This window comes from Atractosteus spatula, chromosome 8 (genome assembly GCF_055471065.1).
Source record: "Atractosteus spatula isolate fAtrSpa1 chromosome 8, fAtrSpa1.hap1, whole genome shotgun sequence".
In the NCBI taxonomy this organism is placed as follows: domain Eukaryota; kingdom Metazoa; phylum Chordata; class Actinopteri; order Semionotiformes; family Lepisosteidae; genus Atractosteus; species Atractosteus spatula.
The window spans coordinates 6,155,505-6,176,266 of record NC_142713.1 but is presented as its reverse complement, the minus strand read 5'-3'; the positions used below and the strand labels follow the sequence as shown (position 1 = coordinate 6,176,266).

General features: G+C 40.3%; 1 protein-coding gene across 2 annotated transcripts in view; it reads right to left on the bottom strand.

The window, feature by feature from the left end:
- Positions 1–5,522, bottom strand: part of wnt7bb (wingless-type MMTV integration site family, member 7Bb) — a 72,665-nt gene extending 67,143 nt beyond the window's left edge. The window contains exon 1 of one of the 2 annotated variants that reach the window (XM_088924035.1): positions 5,378–5,522. In XM_088924035.1, the coding sequence (XP_088780161.1) occupies positions 5,378–5,448 (71 nt within the window). In that variant the 5' untranslated portion in view covers positions 5,449–5,522. Of the gene's footprint in view, positions 1–1,067; positions 1,154–5,377 lie in introns of those variants that run through there. The other variant, XM_088924036.1, reaches the window with a different exon arrangement.
- Positions 5,523–20,762: the final 15,240 nt, after the last annotated feature.

Here is a 20,762-nt window from a genome sequence, read left to right as displayed (position 1 = left end):
GTCATGCCCACTTTTTAACTGTAACCAAAAACCACATCTATTTTAGCATCAAGTCTGGGGTCTAAGCACAAAGATAAAAATGTATGGTTCAGTAATTATTTTTAACGCGAAAATAAAACTTTCTCCCTAGAAAGTACTGGAATCTCTTATTGTAATTACAGCGCGGCAATTAAGCTCGAGAGTGTCACTCAAACACCGCATGTTACCGACCGATGTTTCATTACAACTTTTCCAGATGTGGTTTTAAATTATAACCTCCAAGCTGCATGTAAGTACAGTTCATAGTGATGTAATGAATAAACAATAATTCCCATTCACAAGCACTGACAGGTAGCCTTCACAGTATGCGCAAGACGCCTCAACAGAGCGACACGGATATCTGTGCAGATTTGAAACTTTAATTTGGACTTCAGTGTACGTATCGTTCATGATTAACATCTTATCCCTAGATTCGCCAAAAAAACTTTCGTTTTTCTATTTGTATAATCGGCAGGAAAAAAAGTGTATATTAGGCTTTTCCCGGTCATTTTAAACTATTTTAACCTCTTTAAAAATCATGACTGTCATAATCGGCTCCATCATGCTAATGATAATTCAGGAGGTGATTCTTTACACGCTTTTAGTAAAAAATAAGTACATCGGGGGGAAAAAAGTGTTTAACAAAAAGGTTGAAACACCTGGGTCAATGCAGCGAATGAAGTGTACCACGTTAGCTTAATCTAAAAAGCCTTGCTGAAGTGAAACAGGTGAACAATCGAGGTATCTCGGTCTTTTTGTCCGTGTGTCAAAGCCAATACAGTACATGTTACAAGACCTGGGATATCGCAGGCGCTTAGACAACCAAACAGTAACTTTTTGAAATAAAAGCATTAATTAAAATCCTGTAATCCTGGAGTTTTACACACTTTAAGTCTTTAAAGCATCTCGATCTGACGCTGCCTGCGAAAGTAAAGAGCCTCAATAAAAAAGCAGTACATCGCATCATCAGCACCTTTTACCGCCACATAATTTAATCATCATATGGTATAACGCAGGGAAAAAAAAGTTCTTAAGAGGTTTAAACTTACAGGTAGCTACCACTGGTCAGGATGAGGAATATCTGTGGGTAATACACTGACAGCAGTACACTGCGTGACGAGAAGATGATCATCATGGCATGGAACTGCGGCCGTTTTCGGATAAAGTCAAGTAATTCCTTAGTCCTGTCGCGTTTTAATCCCCTTCCACGGAACGGATCGCAGTTCCCCTGGTTAAATGTGATGTGTCTGCGGTGTTGGCTGACTGCTGGTGCTATGCAGCTCCTATGTCCCAGGGCAGTGTATGTGCTGCGGGCTCGGAGATTGACTCTGTCATGTCTCGGCGGTAGAAGCTGTTACAGAGTGTGGTTCTCGAGCTGGAATGATGATGGTTTAAGAGATTTTGGATGGCAGAAAGAGCATTTCTCTTCTCTCATGAGAGACAAGGCTGCCATTGGGCAGAGAGGCACAACAATCCGCCCACTTCTGTAACACAACGGGACAATAGAGTGACAATGATCGGCTCCGGAGACAATCCTTCATTCATCACATGGAACAAAATAAAGCGGTTCGATAAATAAACATACAAGAATACAAGAAGCCCGGTTTTCCGCTGAACGCAATCCGCTGTTTATTCAGAGCTTAGTCAGAGGCTGTGACTTTGTGCTCTGGCGCTTACTTACAGAACACGTTTTATTTCCTACCAGTTTGAAAACAGTTGTAACAGTTCTGAAAAAGCAACCTTCCAGTCGTTGAACACAAAAGATCTGTTTTTTTTTTTATTCTGCAATGGCAAAAGAGGTTATGACTTCATCCTGTATCTCCAGGTTTCAGAGAAAGGGGGGAAAGCAATAATTATTAACAGATTAATAATGATTAAACGATATAGCCTATACTAAAGTTTATATGAATGCATAGATATACTCGCCACCATTCTTGGAAAGCTCCTAGATCATAAAGTTTCTTTTTGCCAATTAATTTCGTAAAATTTGTAATACTATTATCTTTGTAGCTGCAGGAGCGTATTACTGTGGACAAAAAGGCTGCCAAAAAAAGCTCGTCTGATCTGTAGGAAACCAAGATCTAGATGCAGTGATTAAAAGTGGAGAGATTAGATTCCAGCCATTTCTGTTCTGTTAATATCTTACCCGGTAAGAGAGGAACTGTCATCCTAATTTGTTCTGATTTAAACATCAGAAATATGATGTACTATAGCAAAAGATCATACTGTGTGCCCAGATAAGATGTAAAGGACAAGACCGTATTCATAGGTCTTTGTCACAGTTTTGTATCTTTTTTTATTTATTTTTAGTAAAAAAAAACAATATCGCATCAATATCTACAGTGTGGATGCCAACTAACAGCTGCATTCCTCTAATTCTTATTTGCACAAATGTTACATATCGCTTTCCATCTCCTGGTGATGAAGCTTTTTCAGATACTAATTAAAAAGCGCTTTATGGTCACTCTAGCTCAAACCGAAGAAAACGTGTACTGCATATGCAGTATATTACAACATCCGTGAATTGAAAACAGAATTTGCATGAACTGAAAGGCTCGACTACATGTGGCAGTAAAATTAGTTATAGGCTCCTCTAGAAAACATTCTGAATTATTTCTGGGATGTTTTGTCCTGTTTCACGGATCACGATGAGCTGACTTTATCACTAGTCCAATCCTTCAACGTTGCCTTAGTCTTTGGTGTGTTAATCGATTAGGTGACGCCTTTTCTCCTGTAATTAGTGAACACTGGCACAAAGCTCTAAGAGATCTAAAAGAATGTTATCCTTTAAGATCCTTGGAAAGGTGAAAACTGGGATCTATGGATTATTAGTAGGCCCCTGGCTGTCAGTACCGCAAAATACAGGAGAGCACTGGCTCTAGAAATTCTAATAAAAGTTATACTTAGTAACAGTACTAGGTTTAAACTTAATTATACCGCTTCTTAGCTTGCATGGTGAAATCATAGTGCTTTTCACATCAGACTTTGATCTGTGTATATTTATAATTTGATGGCTAGAATATGCCGGTAGAAGACTATGCCACATCGGATAGGAGAACACATTTTGCACATTGAACGTGGTAAGAAACACAAACGCATACAATACATACTGTAGGTGTATGAAATTGCTTGTGCTTGTCTAATAAAATTAGTATGAACCATGTTTGCAGTGCTTGCGTTAAACGTTTTAAAAATAGAATTGAGTGCACTCGTAGTATAACGTTTTTCGTCAAAGATTTGCAATGTAAATAAGAGGCAAACTGAAATGCAGCAGTTTATTATTTGGCAATGTGTTCATTATTGTGTGAGGCTGACTGGACCTTTTGGTTGCAAATGAATGGGTATTGGCTACAAAGTGTAGTCGGTCCTTAGTCACGTGTCCAGTTACCTCCTTAGCATCACTGAACTATTCTCTGGCTAAAAAAAAACATGACGTTGTAACAACTCTCTATGAACACAATGTCTAACGTTTGAGGAGCAAATGTCATCGAAATGGATATAAATGTCTAGTTGGTTACCGGTGAGCAAATGCTACAGAACAGCGTTAAGGAGCAGGCCATAAGACACAGTAGGTCTAACCCATGAACAACGAGAACTCCATACAGCCTTGTATGTATAACGTTACAGGTGCACATTCTACATTGTACCCGCGCCAAACAACGTTTGCTGCCGGTTCAGCCCAAGAAGTTTACATTTGCAGAGTCAGTAACACAATATGAGCTTGGTACAAAATCTGGGGAGGAAAATTTTAAAATATGCACAGTTGGTTGTCGCTTAGAAAGCAGGTTCTTATCTAATTTCTGAACCGCCGCACTGATTTTCACTTCTGGTAATTCTGTAATACATACTGTATGGTCTATGGCGTTTTGGAAAGTTACTGTACATGAACCACTTAGTCGTGATAGATTAAATCTCGGTATTAGGATGGCATTTTGTATAAGCAGTCTAGGAAGCATCTTTTTTTTTGTATACAGAATTCAAGGCAAAGCTTAATGAAACTATGAAATACGTAACAAATAACTCTTTGCTTTCCCATTTTGGTAAACTTGATTATTATCCCACTATCGTTTCAACTCAGCGGGTTAAACTTTCACTCCTAGAACATTGAAGTCACCTGTTAATATGCTACCATAAATACACAGCTGTTTTACAACGCGCGCATGTGTGAAGTGTTATTTGTTTGAAATACCCACAACCGCAAATTATCGTACAGTATGGAGTCCATACAGACCGGGGTGGGAAAGAGTAGGTTTTCTATGGGTTGTACAGTATGTGTGACTTACTACTAAAATATACTGTACTTCAGAAGAATGATCTTTGAACATAAGAACTTTTACAACCGAAGCGAGGCTATTGGGCCTATCTAGATCACTTGGTTTTCAGTAGTGTTTTTTTGAACGAACGAAACCAGGGTATCGGTTTAATAGCATGAGAAACTTGCTCCAGACATCCCCAACCCTTTGTGTAAAGGTGTGCCTGTTCTCTGTTTGAAATTAATTTTCCCGTGCCTTGGTTGGGCTTGTGTTATTGTAATGGAAGTGCTATCACCAACAGCTTTATAGTGTCTCCCTTAAGAAATTCAACACAACACATTCCGCAAACTTTATTCATTTAACGGCGAGAGACCGAAAATAATTCCCGTCGCCCTGCATTGCTTTGTAGGTGGATGATGAGGCTGTCACAAGAGGACAGGCTGATGTAATAAAAAAACTCTTATGAAACGAATGTGTCAGTTCAGTTCCGTAAAAAAAAGAGAGAAAATAAGAGACTGAAACTCAATACGCATTGGCCCTGCTAGAATCAAGCTCGGGTATTGCAAAACAGGTAAGCACTCCGTCTGGGCTGTGGAATGTGGAAATACAACTCAGCCAACAGCTATGTGATGAGGCTACACAGGTACTGAAAAATCTGGCAGTGAACTTGAAACATTGTATACGACTAAACGCAAAACAGCAGATTACAGTACTATCAGTACAAAGACGAGACTAAAAACAGCACAGACGGCAACAGGAGGAGGGGGGACTATTTTGTTTAAAACATTTCTACAAAGATTTTTTTTTTATCAGGTATACTCTTATTGCTAAATGTACAGGAGATTGTGTATCAAGTTCATTTCAACAAGACCGCCTGACGGACAACACAGAATTAAACAGGCTCTAAGCACTGGGTATGAATTCAGTGTCATGCCCATTACTGTTTAACCCCATTGATACCTATAAATACTAAAGCGTTACACTTGCCTATACAGTACGCAGCGCAAAACGGCAAGAGACAGACGTTTCGTTCACTTTTACACACGATTTCGTTTCACATGACTAAGCGCTTCAACCACATTGCGTCGGTTTATAAAAACACTCACCCCAGTTTCAGATAAATGATTCCAAAACACAAAAACACGCAAAAAATCCACTGGCGAAAGGGTCTGTGCATGATCTATCGGCTTCCAGCAAGTGCCATTCACAGAACAAATTGGTCAGAAATCCCCATGCATACTAGCTGTGTTTTTCAACCATTCCAAGCGCAGAAAACGTTGCCGTGTTGCCCAACAACGCCACGTACAATCTTTGGTTCTTTTCTAGTTCCATGATTTGTTGGATATCCGCTAAACTTTCAGGTGCAACACCGAGGTGGAATCCAGAGAAAGCTGCTGGAGTACAATATACAGTACAAGGAGCGGCAAAAACAAAAATACGCCCGAGGAATGACCGCTCGCATTATGTTTTAAGTTCGTTTTCAGGCTGCAAGCAAATCAGTTTTTACTTGTTCAAACATCCCTGCAGGTATATCGCCCCCCACCCCACCCCAAACACCTACTCTTCAAAATCAACCTTTTGGACACGAAAAAATCGTCTTAGAATGCCATCCTGCATATACTCCACGATCCTGCTGTTTTGACGACATTTTAAGTTCTTTTCATAGCTCCAGGTATTCTCCAGGTAACAACAAAAAAAAAAAGACTATCCACGCCTCTCTATTGAATCACAGCGGATGGGTCGGGCTCTGTGCAGTTAAACACGTGCGATCTTTCAGAACGCCTTGAACAAAAGAATCGGTACTGTCATTGATAAGTTTGTCTTATTTAGCTACAGATAAATGCACTCTGAAACTTATGGTTTATATAGGCATTTTTCCCTATATAGACTTTCACAGTAAGCAACGAAAAATAATGTGAAAACTTATGCTTACTGTCTACTAACTGGAAAATGGGAGAGCACTCATGTAGGGATTCCTAGCATTTTCCAAGAACCAGGCTGTGATGAATTCACCCGTACAAAAGCTCTAGACACCGTGGGCTACTTGTGAATGAATTATACCAGCCCATGTACTGTAAGTGATCCGTAATCTTCAAAGCAGACACTAAGGGATTTCGTTTTCTCGATATGAAGTTTTTTTTTTCTCGCTGACGAGCTCTAAAGGAGAGCGTCAAAAGGCGCCACACCACCTTTTCCATACTGTTTTGGCAGGTGGAAAAATAAGTGGGTTATTGATACTTGAATGAGGCTCTGGATTCATAGCTGAAACGTTGCGGGTTCAAATGTCAAACCCCCCATATTGGGCATTTTTGCTTGTACCTTTGAGCAAGACACTTCGCTTAAACTACTTCAATATTCATTTAAACGCCCAGGTGTGTTAATTATCTCCAAATTGATCTACTGTACGTTTTGTAAGCACCCGCCGTCCAAATTAATTATAATGCTGGATTTGCCAATGTAACACAAGAGGTTACGCATGAGAGAAGGGCATTTGACTCTATTAATTTGTTTGGTAGTCAGTAGCTTCCCTGAGCTTCCAATGCAGTTAACTTGAGTGACGCCAGGGTATTCTCTTCAACGACACGGCTCGGCAGCTTGTTCCAAACTTCCGCAACTCTTTGGATAAAGAAGTGCCACCTGTTCATCCGCGTCTACAGTACTTCTCTCCTTTCACTTGTTGCCAGAGCGTTATAAAGTCTGCCCGTTTCTAAGGCAAAGAAAGTTACTCCGATATTATAAATTAGAAAAAAACGCAAGAAGGCCTTTCACAGGAGCATTTAATAACTAGCTGTAAAAACAAGAATAGGGTTCAACAATGCCTCTAACGATAGCTGCTGTACGCCTAAAAATGGTTAATATTCCTTCGCACATAAACTATTGTAGAGCTGGGTTGGGGGTTTTGTATAATTTAGGCATAACCCACAGAGCGAAATCCCAAAATACTGGAATCGACTGTAGGTAGGGTCGAAAATAAGCGCTAGAATTCATTCGTGTCTTGTACATACCCAGTGAGTTTATGCTGTACCCCGACAATCCGTTACAGAAGTATCGGAAAATGTCCTGGTAACTCCAGTTTCGCCTAGATCAATATGTCAACAAGAGATTGTACAAAATGCCACTCTCTGTGAGATTCAGAGCACGTCCTCGTAATTTGCGGGGTTTTCTTCGTCACACTTGACGTACCTTCTATTGTTAGAAAGTATTTTATTTTACACAAACGTTTCTTTACTTTTCACTGTAGCGTTTGACTCGCTGTCAGCTGTGTAAGACGTATGATCCCTACAGGGTAACCCTGTATTGCGGTTTACAGGGATTTTGCATGTGAAATCCTTTACTTTTAGATCTATTTGCTTGAAGTTTAATGAAAAGGGTGCTTTATTCTGAGGGGAGTGACTTTTCTTTCTTCCCGAATCTACAGTACCTTAGGTTGAATGAGGTGAAGGTGAATGAATGACTATATACAGTATAGTAGCTGAGCAGTCTTGTTGGGCTGCTGTAAAGAAGACGATACCTGCGGATCCCGTCTTTGCAATTTTAGTTCATTCTTCTGCTGATTATGCCGCGACATAACACCCCCGTGTGGCGACAGACTGGTGTAGCGACTTACTTTTGACTCCAGAAAGAAGTTGAAGTCTGCGACATACGGACAAATCGAGACTTCTCAAAAAGTCAGTTACTAATCAATTCGTATCCGCCCGCAGGTAACTCTGTCCGTCTGCTCAGCTCGGTTAATGCACTGTAGTCACCATTATAATGTACGCGTAAAATGTTTTTTTTTTTCGATTTTCTCAGCCTTTTAGTTCAGTGTCTGCTGAGGGAGTCCCAACTGTGCTGTTTTCCGCCTTTTCAATTGTTTTAATGAGCGACAGTTACATTTTAAAAGGCCTCAACTGCGAAACCCTCAGTTTGAAGTTTTCCATACGTCTGCTTTTATAATTTTCCATTTCTTTAATGGGCAATGAAGAGCACAAGGTGACATCTAACTTCATGCAAATTGGTATGAATACCAATATGATCCCTGAATACATACATATAAATAGTTCTGGTAATATGTCCACTAAATCATCAAAACTCATTGGAATACACCTCTCTCTCTCTTATAAACAATGACTGGCTTTATGTGAGAGTGAGGAGTTTCTGCTCTGCTATTGTATCCTGTGCTGTGGTGAAGTCTGAATTCCTGGCATTCTTCTGGTTACCTAAACAAGTCCTGCAACATTCAGAATTGATGCTCGAATTCCACACTCCTCCTCCTTGACCTACATCTGCAACCCTGATCCCAGAGAGTCAGTCCTGTGATTATATCCTGTAGGTAGCCCCGTCAGTGGTGAACAAGTACTGCAAGTGAGAGCTCCTGTAAGAACATTAACTCCTTCTAATTAATTCAATTCATTCACTCAGAGGGCTGAGTGAGAACTCACTGGAGGTGCAGCCCTCTGTCCTGGCACATTACAGAAATGTAATGGAGCTGTTTGTAAGGAATGATGCTTCAATGTTAGTTTCTTGAAAATGTTCCCCCCAACCCCCCACAAACATCACATTGGTTTCAGTCCTGCTCAACCTGTATAATGTACCCTAGTATTCGTGACTTCCTCTGCTATGCACCTGTTCTTATAGTCAGCAGGTATTATGCAATATAAACATGGTGCGTTTGAGTCTGAAGAGGTGTCTGTGATGTGAAATGACCGCCTACGTTCGAGTGCATGAAGCAGTATTCTGAAACATTTTGCTGACGAGTATGTACTGTATTTACTCTGCAATAGTCATTTTCACAGTGCAGCACTGAACCTATGCATTATCCCTGCATGTGAAAATCAGTTAGTGGCCTTGAGAAAGCATGACATAATGAATATGGAATCAAAATCCCAAACTTCCCTTTTCAATGTAATAGTATACAATTGAACGAGACTACAGCTGTGCATTTACTGCAGGCTTGTACAAGCATGTATTTAGCAAAATATGTGAACAAGCACAGTAATTCAGCCCAGAGAGAATGATTTAATCTAGTTTCTTGATGCATGTGTGGTGTTACAGTACTATACATGATTAACAAAATAAAAATGTGATAACGGTAAATGAATTGCCATTAAAATTAAGCTGTGGATTAGTTTCTGACCACTAGGTGGGAAACAATCTGATTAGTCTTCAGACTTTTATTAATACTGTTACGGTTATTCCTGTTATTGCTTACTAATGGTAAGCAACATTGGTCACCATCAGACTTAAACACAGTCCTGATGTGTCAATCTAAAAAATTAAGCTAGGCTCCTCTTGCCAGTATTGGATTTTATGGAAAAAGAGCATTCTTCCCTATGCACAAGAAATCCAAAACCGATATGCTGGTGTGGTGATCCTGTATTACAGGAGACGCAGTCTTTGGGGAGAAGGCATTAAACAAGGTTCTGATGACTGGTCATTGAACATCCCGTGGTAGTATTTGGAGCTTCCAAATTTTTGGGAATATTTATATTTTGTCTGTGTACAGAATGTGTAATTCCACGCTTCTGGTATCCTCATGGTCCGGTTTGTCCCTCTTTGCCTGTTCAAGGTCTTTGGAATTAAGAATAAATGTACCCCTTAAATATTTTTAATATTTTTACGCATGTTCAGATTCTCCACACTGCTTTGTGTTGAATGTAGCTGCTACCCTCTGCCTCTTGCCTCTTCCCATAATAGTTTGGACAAAGAATCCTTTTTGTCTCCAGTTGACTATGCCAGTGTCTACAACTACAGTACTATTCTCATCCACTGATGAGTAGCTCTTACCAAGTAGTAAAGTTAAACTCCAATTACTTGCAGCACTAGTGATGTCATTGCTGCTAGAACAGAACTAGAACGGGTTGATGTTGACTCGCCTCATTAAGGAAGCAGCATACTGTGGGATAAGAAAACAGTGGAATGACAGTGCAGGATGTGGGCCCTCTCTGTAGAACTAATTTCATATTCTTAATTCTTGTACGTCAATAGAAAAACAGCAATAAAATAACTTGAAACTAAACCCGTTTCTAGCTAATAAGTGAATATCAGTTTGTTTTGTCAGATTTAGATAAACAGCTTTTTACCATGTAGTGTACGGTGCATACGGAACTCTATGCAGGCCTGCTCTCACTGTATGCAGTCATTGCAAGTTAATCATTAGGCCCAAATGTCCTTAATGAGTTAGAATGGAATGCTGCTCCCTTGAGCAGCATTCTAATTATCTGATTGCTCAGAATTAAAATATAGCCACAAGTCTATGCCAGGTCTTGCAAGAAGCCATATCACCCTACAACTCACAACTGGCAGCCCCACTGAAGCTCAGCAGGTGTGAGCCTGGCCAGTCCCTGGATGGGAGACTTCCTGGGAAAAACTAAGGCTGCTGCTGGAAGAGGTGTTGGTGGGGCCAGCGGGGGGACTCACCCTGTGGTCTGTGTGGATACTAATGCCCCAGTATAGTGAAGGGGGCACTATACTGTAAAAAGGCGCTGTCATTCGGGTGAGACGTAAAAAAACAATATCCTGACTCTCTGTGGTCATTTTAAAATCCCAAGGCGTTTCTCAATAAGAGTAAGGCTGTTACCCCGGAGTCCAGGTCAAATTTCCCATTGGCCTTTACCAATCATGGCTTCCTAATAACCCTCATCTCGGAACTGGCTTCAGAACTCTACTCTCCTCCCCACTGAGAGCTGGTGTGTGATGAGCGTTCTGGCGCACGATGGCTGCCGTCACATCATCCAGGTGTGGCTGCACATTGGTGGTGGTGGAGGAGAGTCCCCATTATGTGTAAAGCGCTTTAAGTGGAGTGTCCAGAAAAGTGCTACAGTATATAAGTATAAGAAATTATTAGGTCTCATTATTGCTGAGAATGTATTCAGTCGATTAGTCACTCAGGGTGCAGACTCCAGTTACTAAAAGCTAAACAAGCCAGGTTCACTTTAGTTTTGCTAAATCCAAAGAAGTTGCTGATCAGACTCACCATTCACATCAGCCTTGGATTTACATGTATTCCTTGTTGCTCCAAACAACATTACGAATTTTCATGATAAGCCAATCGCCCTCTGTAGGCTCTAGACTTTTTAGGAATAGGCTAAGTAGCTTGAAATCGTCATTCCAGTTCTAATCGTACACTATTTTCAAATTGTTCTGAAATCAGATGGCCTAGATTTCTTCCCCAAACTAAAATGTTATTTATAATATTTAAGAATTAAATATTACATTAAGAATTATTAATGGATTATGAGGATGTCCTCCATTTGACCTCACAAGTGTTCGTGCCATATTCATATCGAACAGGGGTGGCAAGAGATTTTAAAGACTAATACATTGAGTTTTGTCGCACACATTAATCGGCTCTGGCTTTACTGGAGTACCCAGAAATGTTGATGTATTTACAAAGGGTGTGGCAGGTCATCTTCAAAAGCAAAAGGAAAAAACGTTCTGTGTTATTTCCCATTAAAGCTTTAGTACAGTCAGTTTTGACCACCACAAAGCCCTGTCCTCTGGACTAACCAGAGAGCTTCCGAGAATAACTGATTTTGGTGGCTTTGCATTTTGACTGTAACCCAGATTCTTCAGTACCTTGAGAATATATAGGGTATGACCCACAAATCACAGACTTCAGTACCCAAAGAATGGTGCAGCCAAAAAAAGAGTCCTTTGATGTTAAAGAATCTTCACAAATCGACTAAAACGCTGATCTTATTCCCCAGTCAAGAAAAAGAAAAGCCCTCAGCCCTCTTTGCACTGGAAATTTAGCAGCAAAGGAATTACTGCTCCTTAGAATGTAAACATTTTCTTTCTTCTTTTAGCTTTCTTGAAGAAGAGAGAAAGGGACTGCTGGCAGAGAACAGATATATATGTTGCTGTTTTTTTTAAATACTATTAAGTAGTCTTGACCGTCATCTGAAAAAGAAAACCACTGGGCATCATTCTGTTTGTGTGGGAGCTCTGTCAGCTGGAACGAATGCTGTGTATTAATCTCTGAAGCCAAACCATCAAGCCAGCGTCTCTTTGCCACATCTACAGACACTCCAGGCAAGAAGGATATCCATTTATTTGCAGTCTTGATCCTCTAGAACGAGCACGAAAGCGTCGGAACATGGATCGTTTTGATGGTCAAGGAAGCACTTCAGAGTTCCTAGCAGACAAACGAATGGAATAGGGCTGGATTAAAAAACGGATAGTTTTGACACTTTCCTCCCTCACTTCTGAGGCAGCTGTTTTCAACCGGCGACTGTCAAGAGTTTTCCATTTTTGTCTCAAGCCTGTTCTTTGCCTTTTCTCCACTTGATCAGTGCTGGAAAAGTATGGATGTCTTTCCAACACATCAAGACCCTAGCCGTGTCTGTTTTCTGTGTCTTTGACAGCTGTTCAAAAAAAAGAGTCCAGCCACATTAAAAGGAGGCTACCGCAAAACAGCGAAATTGTCCAATTTCCCACACTCAGTCCACACCCATGGTACAGTACATCTGTCAGCTGTCTATACAGGCTCAGTGTGACTCTAAAGGCCTGTCTCACAAATATAGACGAGTTAATCTGCTTTGTTTTCTGGATGTTGCATTTGGATTATCTCAACAGCAAGGCTGGGTGGTACTGTGATCGGCACTGCTGCCTCACAGATCCTGGGTTCGACTGCAGCTTTCGGGGAGCTGGCCATGTTCTCCCTGTGTGCGTGTGTGGGGGTTTTTTTTCCCCACCAGGCGCACCAGTTTCATCCCACCTGATTAAAATGCAAAGGCTGTATTTGATGTCTCCAGATCGTGTGCGAGACGCACACATGAATTCAGTAGTTGGGTCAAATTCGAATAAGGGTAAAACAAGCTGACAGATGTAGAAAAAGGGACAGCACACTTAATACTTTGGCGTTAACTCGCCTGGTTGAAGAAATGACTGTGGTGGCTAAAGATCAACACTGTCACATCTCTCCCCCCCCCCCCCTTGCTTTTGAGAGATGAGCCAGTGAGAAAATGCTACAATGGTGATGTTGGGGTGGAGGAAGAGCTCTAAAAGAGCTGTACACTGTACGCTCAGAGTTGTGGGCAGCCAAAGAAGAATTTATACACAGGGGAGCTTAAGTATGCCATTAGAATTTGACCTCCTCCCAAATTATATCTGTTAAATAACGCCATTAGTATCACGGGTGAACATTTCAGTATGTTGTGGTTGTGTAGAATTCTCCAGCATTCGGAACTTGAGCCATTTGTAAGAGCTTGCCTGACTGGCTTGATTAGGAGAAGTCAAAATGCTCAGCCATGACTTTCAAATGCAAAGCAGGTTCTGAGGTTCCTTTTGACTGCCAAAGCAAGTGGCCGTGTTTAACATTTGGATTAAGATTTAATAAAACGCTAAAATAAGATGTTTTGTCAGACTTCAAACCCCAATTTATTCCACTGCTATTTTAAATCTCCCAACTTATGCACCAAGGACACCAGCAAACCTGTCAGGGCATTGATATCTATGTATACAGAGGACGTATAAGAAGTCTATGGTGATTTATTCTGAACTGCAAGATTTTTTTAGGATTCAATAAACCTCTGTAGCTTTTTTTACCTTAAGTATTTCTTTCCTTGCAGTTATTTAAAAGTTTAATTTCACTTCACTCCAATTACATATAATGTATATTTCATCATTTCTTACATGGGAGTGAACTTTTGCTGAAGAATTTGCCACACGGTTAACCTAGTTAACCTTGTATGTAAATAAAGGGAAGGGCAAAATCAATATAATGACCCCTTAATAATGCCTGGTTTATACTATGTGATTTTGGCTCCATTTAGTAATATAAAATAAATCCTATCAATTATTAATTCAACCAGACTCAACAAAAACTTTGCCAAAACAGAGATTCAAAATGTAAACACAAACTACATGTATGATTTTCAGCAAAGGTTCGGTTTCCAACCACAGAGAAAATAGATTCAGATTCATTTAATACATACTATTTGCTACAATCCTCTAGGCAGAGCTACAGTTCTTATTCTCATTTAGCCTTTCAAATTGAATGTGAATGCGGCACTTAATAAAAATGCTATTTATTTTGTATTTATGTTCAGGCATTGTGTTCTAACAACAAAAAGGTACTTTTCTAATATTTTGAAGTTAAATCTTCATACCCATTGTTCCATCCAAAGGTTAATTTCTTTATGAATTTGTGTGCATTTGTGTGTGCACAATATTTCTTAATGAAGAAATACTTTCATTAAGAATCTAGCTGATTGTAAATTCCTCCATTCATATTGCCTTCCAATTTCTCCACGGTTTTCAGCAAACTTCCAATCATTGTCTCTTCCACATGGTAATGTACTGTAGCTGCTCTTCAAAATTCTTCTAAATCCCTTCTTTTCACTGTTATATTTGAGACCATTTAAGCCTAAAATATTGACTGAAAAAAATAGCTTTTAGCCCCTGGTGGATTTTTTTCTTCTCTTCTCTGTCTCACAACATGGCTTTTGTATCCTAGAAAGGTGTTTTTTTAAGGCCCACTTAACATATTATTTAGCAATCTCCAACACCATTTCTGATCTGAATTGCTTGCTTTTGTTTCTGCCTGAAAGACTGCCGGGGTATAACTGTCACACATACGAGGAAAAGTGGCTGTTTTCATATGTGCATTGCCTAATCAGATAGAGCATCTCAGATTTCTTTTCTAGCAAAAACTAATTTTAGATTCAATGTAGATGAATAACTTCTCAACTTCATATACAGGATGTACTGTAAAACAGTTGGGACTGGGTGTAAGTAACAGGAGATATGTGGTCATTTACAATGAACTACAAATATCAGATTACAAGAGGGGTTGTGGTTAACTAATGATTTGCAAAACCAGGAACAAGTATAACAGCTATTGATGGTCTCCTGCCTGGAAGAAAGCAAAACTGTCTGTGACCTTTGAAGAGGATCACTCTTGTTTCTTCAAGAGCTTCCTTCACTTGTCTTGGAGATCTACACACGTGCTGGTCTCATCTGATTCATACCAGCTGTCCATTACATAACGCTGAATTGACTTGATACTTGAATTTTCTGATAAGCGAATTAACATAGCAGTGCGTTTTTATGACTGTGCAAGGAAACCAGAGCAGCCGAAGGAAACCCACTCAAACGCAAGGAGAACATATTGTAGCGCTCTCAGGTTCACGTGGGTATGCACCCTCGACACTGCCGCCTCAGGTCGGCTCCCCACCACTGGGGACTCGAACCTGGGCCTCCGGCGTCACTCAACAGGGACCCAGCCAGCTGAGCTAAAGGGAAATCTCCCGTCAGCGGTGGCTGAAGTCCCTGCTATACACAGGAAAGGGCGGTGATGTCACCTTGCTGGTAAGCTGGCTCGAACAACCTGCAATGGCGGCCGTATGCGTTAGACTCTCCCCTGCTTAATTCACCGTCCTTACCCATCCCACTGCTGACACCAATGTAGCGCTCTCGGGTTAACGTGGGTATACGCCCTCACCGCTGCCGCCTCAGGTTGGCCTCCCACCACTGGGGACTCGAACCCAGGCCTCCGGCATTACTCAACAGGGACCCAGCCAGTTGCGATGAAGGGAAATCTCCCATCAGCCCGGCGGCTGCAGTCTCTGCTATTCACAGGGAAGGGCGGTGACGTCACTGCGCTGGTAAGCCGGCTCGAACAACCTGCAAAGGCGGCCGTATGCATTAAAATATATACTCCACACAGACAGCACCCCAGGTCCAGAATTCAAGCAAATGAGACAGCAATGCTAACCACTGCACCACCAGTCCTCCCTTTCAGATTATTTCAAACTCTTTTGTGCATTTTAGGAACTGAAAATATTTATAAAGTACTTTTTTAACTGCTGCATTTCACAAGTATATAAAGATATCTCCTAACAGCTTGAGAAGGTTCCTGTCAAGAAAAGTTCTAGTTCATTTAAGGATTCAATCAAGCACAGAGCTAAGATGGAATGAAAACTAGCAGGTACAGTATGTGTGTGGTTCCCAAGGAAACATGGCTGGGAGCCACTGGTACCATTATTTCTTCTAGCACTGCCTGGTAAATAAAGATTTTGTTTTTCTTTCAGTAACCTAGATCAGAACTCCTTAACTTCACATCCATTCCATTGAAGAATTTTGTGATTTTTGGTGAAATTTATGAAGTTTTAGCAGTGGTGAGACCCCGAGCACAAACATACCCCACAAGGTCTTTTTTAAAAATAAGGTTATCGAAATTTGTTTTTCCAACAGGTCTCTGGGAACGATAACAGTAAAATAAAACTGGGAGAAAAATAGAGCTTTTTCCATAAGACAGTAGGAAAATACTATAGGTATAACACTGCCCTTCAGTCTGAGCTGTAAAGGAAAATAAGAGCAACAGTGTGGCCCTCCAGTTGGAAGTGGGGAAAATATTAATTGGAAACAAGCCTTCACAGGAGGGGCAGATTCAGTCTATGCTGTCTAAAGGTTGGGCAATCTGATGGGGTTCCTCCTTGGATTTGACCTACTGGTAATGGATGAATGGAGAATTCTACCATCCCAGTATGGAACCCAGCCCAGCCTGGTATAGTTTCTAGGATCTGAAGAAATAGTATTTTAAGTTCAAAATTTGAGATCAATACATGTATCACTGGCATCAAGCTGTTGATTAATAACAACATCACTTTATTAGCCCTATACAATTTCTTGTACTAGGAGTTTCTTTATACATACGCCAGCTTGCTCTCCATGAGACACATGGACACGGAGAGAAGCTTGGGGTCAGAGTGCAGGGTTAGCTATTGTACAGTGCCCCTGGAGCAGTTGGGGTTAAGGGCCTTGCTCAGGGGCCCAATGGAATAGGATTCCTCTGCCGGCTTTGGGATTTGAACCGGCAACCTTCCAGCCACAGGTGCAGCTCCTTAGCCACAGAACCACCGCTCTGCCCCGGAGAAACACCTTGAACTCTCTCGGGCATCTACCTCCATAAAATAGTAGCTATGCACTATAACAATTAATAGAGAGATGAAAAATTATTCAAACTGAACAATTTAAAATAGAGGTGGTGTAACGAAATGCATACAGTTGGGTTTTGCAATTCTTGTGTACTATAGTGCGTTTGATGTATAGAACATTTTTTCTTTCTTTCTGTATTTGCTAGCTTTTGCATTTTGGCTTTTATTAACAAATTTTTAAGTTTGTTTTATGTATTATGCAAGTGGGTCTTGACTCAAAGGACTCCAACATGACCTGTTTGCACACTGTGGTTCACGTAAAATGTCGACCCCCTTGTCAATATTTGGATATGCTTTTTCCCTATGAAGGAAATATCTTAAACTTCCTCTGAGTGAGTTTTTCTGTGCCGGTTCAAGTTAGTTATTAAGCTAATAAGCAACCTTTGGAGGTGAGAGGTATTATAGTCCTGGCTGTCGCTAAATTCAAGGTAGGTCAATTGGAAGGCTTTTTTTTTTAATTTGAAAATTCCAGTGTTGTAGTGGAAATGGCTCTTGTGCCCAAGCAACTCTCCATCTGATCTGGTCTGCTTTAAATCCGGTGAGCTCTTGTGTTTCAGAGTGAATTTAAAGGACAGTCCTTAAAAAATAAGAGGTCCGATTTCAGCTGCAATCATCGTCAGTTAAACAGAAGCCTAACTTGTTAATGGAAAAAAGATCTAGTGGTTTCAATGAGACGTTCGTTTGAAATGTTGCACAAAGGGAAACAAAAGCTAAGTGAAAGGGAGCCCACAAGCCCCTTTTCACCCTGGGGAGGTAAGGAGGTTGTGTGCGCCCTCAAACCACAGAGCTGATCCTTGTGCTGTCATCCATGTGGAAGAAAACTGGATGAGTCTGTGAAGAAAGAAAGTAACTGCATGAAAGATGCTCTTGTCGAGTATCCTTAGAGTCATGGCTGAACTAGACCACCAAACTGGACTGTCCAGTACACTGTGCTTCTCTCTTATCGGAGCGTCTCTGTATTTCCAGCCTTCTCACAGCTGGCTTTAAAAGGCTGACAGGATTGGGTCTTTCACACTTGGGTCATGGTTGAGAACCTCCTGTGTGGTACACTTCACTTCCTTCAAAGTTTTTTTTCCAGTGTTTTCAGGGTATTGTCTCTGTTGAAGTGTTTTTTCCGAGACGGGATACTTCTTAATATAACGCCAATGGCAGTTTGCTTGTTGATAAAAAATGCCAATCCCATCAAATCGATACAAGGGAAGAAAAAAAAGGGAAAAGAGATCCGTGGTGGTTTGGAATAAACATGGCGTGTCGCAGGATTTAGAATAGCTGCCCCGCAGTGCTGGGGCCCTAGGGTACTGTCTGTGTGGAGTCTGTATGTTCTCCCCCGTTAACATGAGTTGATTCCGGGTTCTCAGGTTTCCTCTCATGATCCAACTAACAGGTTAATTGACTTCTGGTTTACAAATGGCCCTAAGTATCAGTTTACTGTATGTCTGTATATACCCCGTGATGGACTGGAGTACCATCTAAGGTGCAACCTTCCTTGTGCTTGTTGCTCGATCTGGCCCCCCTGAGACCCAGAACTGAAAGGAGAGGTTCCAACATGGATGGGTGAAATAAGCAGCCCAACCACACTTTTAAAATTGAAGCAGTATAATCCGTGGTTCAGATCATCTGCTGGGCTTTTCTAGTTCTCTTCTTACGTTTACTAGGAGAGAGGCTACACTACTCTCGATACCATATGTCTGTTAGATCAGGGAGGCTACTGCTTTTCTAAAAGCAGACAGAATTAAAATATGCTCTCCATTGGACCACTAAACTTCCCGTCTTGCATCTTCTCCCTAAGCTTGAATGATGTTATGTCAATTGCTGTATGCCAAGCATACTGTAATAAACACAATTCCTGTTCACTTTTTTCTTTTTCTTTTCATTAACCTTCCATCTGCAATTGTTCATATGCATTGCTATCAAAGCATATACAGTACATATATGTACAGTACACATGATGAAATATATACTCGGTCATAACCAAATTGCACTGTTATTGCATAGAACTGCAATGCATAAAAATAATCATTTTGGATCATTAAAGTATATGCAGTTAAACAAGAGGTTGGATATCTTTTTTTGTGTGTTTGTGCTTGTAATCCTTCATAGTCCCTAAGCAGATTCTTTTTGAGTGATTTTTTTTTACATTGGATCCAACAGGGCGGTGTAGTGGTTCTGTGGCTAAGGATCTGCGCCTGTGGCTGGAAGGTTGCCGGTTCAAGTCCTGCAGCTGGCAGAGGAATCCTACTCCGTTGGGCCCCTGAGCAAGGCCCTTAACCCCAACTCCAGGGGTACCGTTTAAATGGCTGACCCTGCGCTATGACCCCTAGCTTCTCTCTCCCCGTCTGTGTGTCTCATGGAGAGCAAGCTGGGGTCTGCAAAAAGACAAACTCCTAATACAAGAAATTGTATATGGCCAATAAAGTGTGATTACTCGTAAAACATTCTCTATTTTAATTACTTGAATAAAAGATCAGATACTTCCATTTGCATTTGGAAATTTTATCTAAGCTGCTGTTCAAGTCTTGAACGAAAAATGTTAATACAACAAAAGAATTGATGCAAATAATATTTTGCAAGGATAAGTGTCTTATTTCTTTAGATTTTCAGAAATGATGTATTAGCCAACATTTAATTGAAATAAAATAATGGGCTGCAGTCACAAAATCGGACATCAGAGAGTGGAGGAAAATAGCCCCTTTTGTCCAGTAATATAAAAGTGCTCACTAAGGATAGGTAGGAGACGAAACTTGGTGAAAAGCTTCTAATTGAGGTACTTCAAATTTTTGGATGCGTGACGGCAGTCGTCCTTGTGAAATTTTATGGATATTTTATTTTGAACTTTATAATTCAGTTACTTCATATTTTTAATTATTGCAGTTATAGGCCAGGCCTTCTTTTGGATAAGCACAATAGCTTTATAGAAAGTGGAAGACTCTTAAAAATAAAATAAATGCAGTAATGTGTGCTAATTTCAACACCATTGAGTTGTGAAAGGAAAAGTTGAAAACGAATCAGTAGCATAAGCATTGTTAATAAAGATCAGGTTTTTCAGAACAAGAGTTGCAGTGATATAACAGAACTTTACTAACAGGCACGACTAATATGTACACGAAAAGGAATCTTTTTTTAATCACTAGGTATAGAAAAAAACAAAACCAACTTCCATGTAATAAACTCCAATTCAAACTACAGTTTTATAAAAATATATGAACTTTTAAATCTTTCTCATACATTATAAACAAAAGCAGATGGAACTAAGAAAGATTAAAAACATCTGGATCTGAGTAAACAATTACAGAAATATGACAATATAAAAAAATCAAAAAGAACTATTGGCATAGATACTGAAGATTTTTCTCTTTTGTCCTCCATGGAGGGGAATTTTAAATTAAAAATGTTGTAACTATTTTTGCCATTGAAGGATTATGCAAAGTAATTAACAAGTAAATGTTCCCAGAACACGATCTTGCCCCCTTCCAACTTTATCCGTGTTGTGTAGTCAGTTTAATTAGCAGCTGAAATCAAATGAGATGGAGTTTTAAATGTTCTTTGGGCATTCTTGCTCTTGGAAAATCAA